General features: G+C 33.1%; 1 protein-coding gene across 1 annotated transcript in view; it reads left to right on the top strand.

The window, feature by feature from the left end:
- LOC106875684 (integrin beta-1) overlaps nucleotides 1-1621 on the top strand; it is a 71092-nt gene extending 69471 nt beyond the window's left edge. The window contains exon 19 of the mRNA XM_052971058.1: nucleotides 1395-1621. Coding sequence (XP_052827018.1) covers nucleotides 1395-1606 — 212 coding nt within the window. The 3' untranslated portion in view covers nucleotides 1607-1621. The remainder of the gene's footprint in view (nucleotides 1-1394) is intronic.
- Nucleotides 1622-3765: the final 2144 nt, after the last annotated feature.

Here is a 3765-nt window from a genome sequence, read left to right as displayed (position 1 = left end):
ACATACATACATATATAACAAGATAAAGGTGGCGAAATGACAGAATGTTTAGCATGTCGGGCAAAATGCTTAGCGGTATTTAATTTGTCTTTACGTTCCGAGTCCAAATTCCGTTGGGGTTGACTTTGCCTTTCATTTTTCGATAAAAGAAGTAGAAGTTGAACATTGTGGTCGATGTAAACAACTTACTCATTGCTCCGAAATTTCTGTCCTTGAGCCAAAATTTGAAATTGGTATATATAACAAGATATTTTGCCTGTTGATTTGTATACTAATATAAAGAACAATCTTTATGTTGTTTTTACTATTTCTCTTATATATATTTTAAGATTATTTTATCATTTGCACCAAGAGCAGTTAAGTTATTATCGAATAATCAATATACATCATTACGTAACACAAAGGATGCTACTTTTTAATGATCCTCTTTAAAAATGCCTCAGCGAATGCATTGATTTTGGATGAATCTGTTAATCGAAGAAAATAAAGATAAAATTTTAAAATATATTAAAATAACATTAATTATTGACAAAGTAATTTTCATCACTGTAAATAAATGGTGAAATTGATAAGTTTACAATTTTTATAATAATCATACAATTATAAAACGCCTTTCAGGGAGCGTGAAAATATTTTTTTTATATCATTCTCTCAACTCATTACTTTAAAGCTCCAAATTTAATTGCACATTATCCCAATTGGTTTTTATCTGAAATCATTTAAGAGAGGAACAGTCATTAAAATTTCATTTCAATAAAGGATCATTGTGCATTAGGGTATTCAAATATTTCATTAAATTTTGAAAATTTTCTGGATTTTTCAGGCAAAAGCCACAATACATCCTCCGATCAAAAGCTATTTTAAAGTAGTTTTCATATCGCTTCAATGGATTTTTGATCGGAAGCTGTCGTCTTTGTAGCACATGTCACAAATTAAGTCAGGCAAGGTTCTATGCGTTCACTCAATCTATCAGAAATAGCAGCTGATTTCCTCTGAGACTGTCATAGTCTTAAAAAAATATGACTTAGTGGATTACGTAGCAGTAGATGCACAAAAAAATGTTTTAATACTTACGAAATATATAACATCTAAATCAATGTGGCGACAAAAGAACTTCCATTAAGCACTTAATTGCTCAAAATAGCAGCGAAATTTATTTCAAAATAAATAGTAATTATAATTAAAGACTACTGTATCATAAGAGAAACAACAAAATGTTAGATTAAATAACTTTTAGTATTTAGTTCTCTTTCACAAAACGGTATTCCCCCTGCTATTTTAATAAGGCACCCGATGAAAACAACAAATGAAAACCCTTACACTTACTCCTTGCCCATATGTTAGTCATTTCTTCTCTAAGTAGCTCGGAAATATACTTTTCTTTACGTTTTCAGAATGCACGAAAAAACGTGATAAAAGAATGCTAATCGGTGGTATAATCGGCGGTATACTTGCTGTTGGGGTTCTACTACTATTATTATGGAAGTGTGTCAGTATGTCACTAGATCATCGTGAAATGGAACGATTCAAAAAAGAACGTACAAGCGCTGTTTGGAACACAGTAAGTATACTATTCAAAATTCATTTTACTGTCGTTGTAACCTAAATGTTACAATTCCTATTTTTCCTATAAAATATGCCCAAATGACTACTTTGAAGGGTTTTTATATACACGTTGATTCTTTGTTGATGACAAAGACAATCACCCAAGACCGAATAAGATTTAGTATATCAGAGATGCTTATTTTATCGAACTTATATTTATTCCAGAAGACTTTAAGCTGAAAATGGTGAAAAATACAAGAGTACATTTCATTTATATAGACAGATACAGGCATATCAAATGCCATAAAGAGAAATACTCGATTTCTCAAAATTACCTCAGTTCTAGAGTAGAGTCATAATAATCCAAGGGCAGTTAAGACCAGTTCCACTTAAGAACAGGAGGTAAGCTCAGGATTCAAAGCTTCTCTATAGTTGATATGCCATTAAGGAATAGAGAGGCTTATTGCCTGGAAACACGAAGACAGTCGTGAGAAAGTGTTTCTTGCTTAATAGCCGTCAGCAGTACGACGTTTATCCGATATATCTTCCGAAGTAAGGCGGTGAGCTGGTAGACATGTGAGCACGTCGGGCTAAATGCTTAGTGGTATTTCTCCTAGTGTTACGTTCTGAGTTCAAATTCCACCGAGATCGACTTTACCTTTCATCCTTTCGGGGTCGATAAGTTAAGTACTAGTCGAGTACTGGGGTCGATGTAATCGACTTCCTCCTCCCCCAAATTTCAGGCCTTGTGCCTATAATAGAAAGGATATATCTTCCGAAGGATTGAAGGCGTGTGGCATAGTGGTTAGGATATTCGGCTCACGATCGTAAGGTCGTGAGTTCAATTCACGGCTATGTGTTGTATCCTTAAGCAAGACACTTTATTTCACGTTGCCCCAGTTCACGCCTTTTACTTCATATCACTTGGTACAAATAGAATATATATATGTTATTCAAGAATGCTGAAATTTTACTGATTACCAATTTCTTTATTGCACATTGTCGAAACCTTCATTAAATCTACAGCTGAATATTACTTATATTACGTATGTATGTATGTATATTTTCCTTGTTAATTCTCTGAATTCTCTCTCTCTTTCTCTCTCTCTCTCTCTCTCTCTCTCTGTCTCTCTCTCTGTCTCTCTCTCTCTGTCTGTCTGTCTGTAAAAGAAAAATGTAAAGCGGATTTCTAAGGAAGATATGGATAGATCATTGTAAATGCATACAGAAATACTTTGAATTAATGGTAATTTTTAACGATTAAGAATCACATGAAAATCTTTAGAAAATATTAATATTTGCATAATTCGATTCTAGTACTAAAAGATTGATTTTCTATATAAGAGACTAGATTGGAATTTTCTTTGCCTGAAATCTCTAAATAATCGAATTTTGGTAGTACTGTGTAATATATTTAATGATATAAACGTTAATATATGTATTTATCTCTCAGCAGTTGGAGTACTTTTTTTTTTTCCTAATCTCACTATCACGGAATGGTACACTATATATATATATATATTGCATATTAAAGAGATATATTTTACTACGCGTTTCAGAAAACTCAAGCGTTGTTAGTAAAATTGAGTTGACAAAACATGTGCGGAAGCCCGCCACGTCAATTTTTATCTTTTACTTGTTTCGGTCATTAGACTGTGGCGATGTCGGGGCACAGCCTTGTACAAATCAAAGGTCCAGTCTTTTCACATGCTATCATGTTGATACTACTTGAGGTGTACGTTAAGAGTACACTTATCAGTAGGATACACAGTTACTCACACTCAATCTGAATCTATATTATATTCACACACATGCTCGCGTGCACATGTATATGTATACACACACATATATATATATATATGTGTGTGTGTGTGTGTGTGTGTGTGTGTGTGTGTGTGTGTCTGTATGTATATATATATATATCTCAACGCTTCTAAAAGCAAACTTCGTTTGTTTATTTACGTTTGTCGTAATTTGAATTTAACATAGGAGAGCGTCTCATAAAGCGAGATTTATATATCTTAAATTTGCAGCGTAATTTGTAGTGAGTAGTTTAGCTTAATCGGTCAAAACATCGTGACGCGTAATCACGGGGATGTGAGTTCGAGTCTACAGCTAGCCACTTACACTTTTCTCTGCAAAATAGGGGTAGTTTATCTTGTTCAGGCTATATTATTAGCATTATTCTGCGATTGAGAATATATATATATATATATATAT

Source organism: Octopus bimaculoides, chromosome 1, assembly GCF_001194135.2.
Source record: "Octopus bimaculoides isolate UCB-OBI-ISO-001 chromosome 1, ASM119413v2, whole genome shotgun sequence".
NCBI classification, from domain to species: domain Eukaryota; kingdom Metazoa; phylum Mollusca; class Cephalopoda; order Octopoda; family Octopodidae; genus Octopus; species Octopus bimaculoides.
Note: the sequence above shows the minus strand (reverse complement) of the source record. Positions and strands in the feature narration are given on the sequence as shown.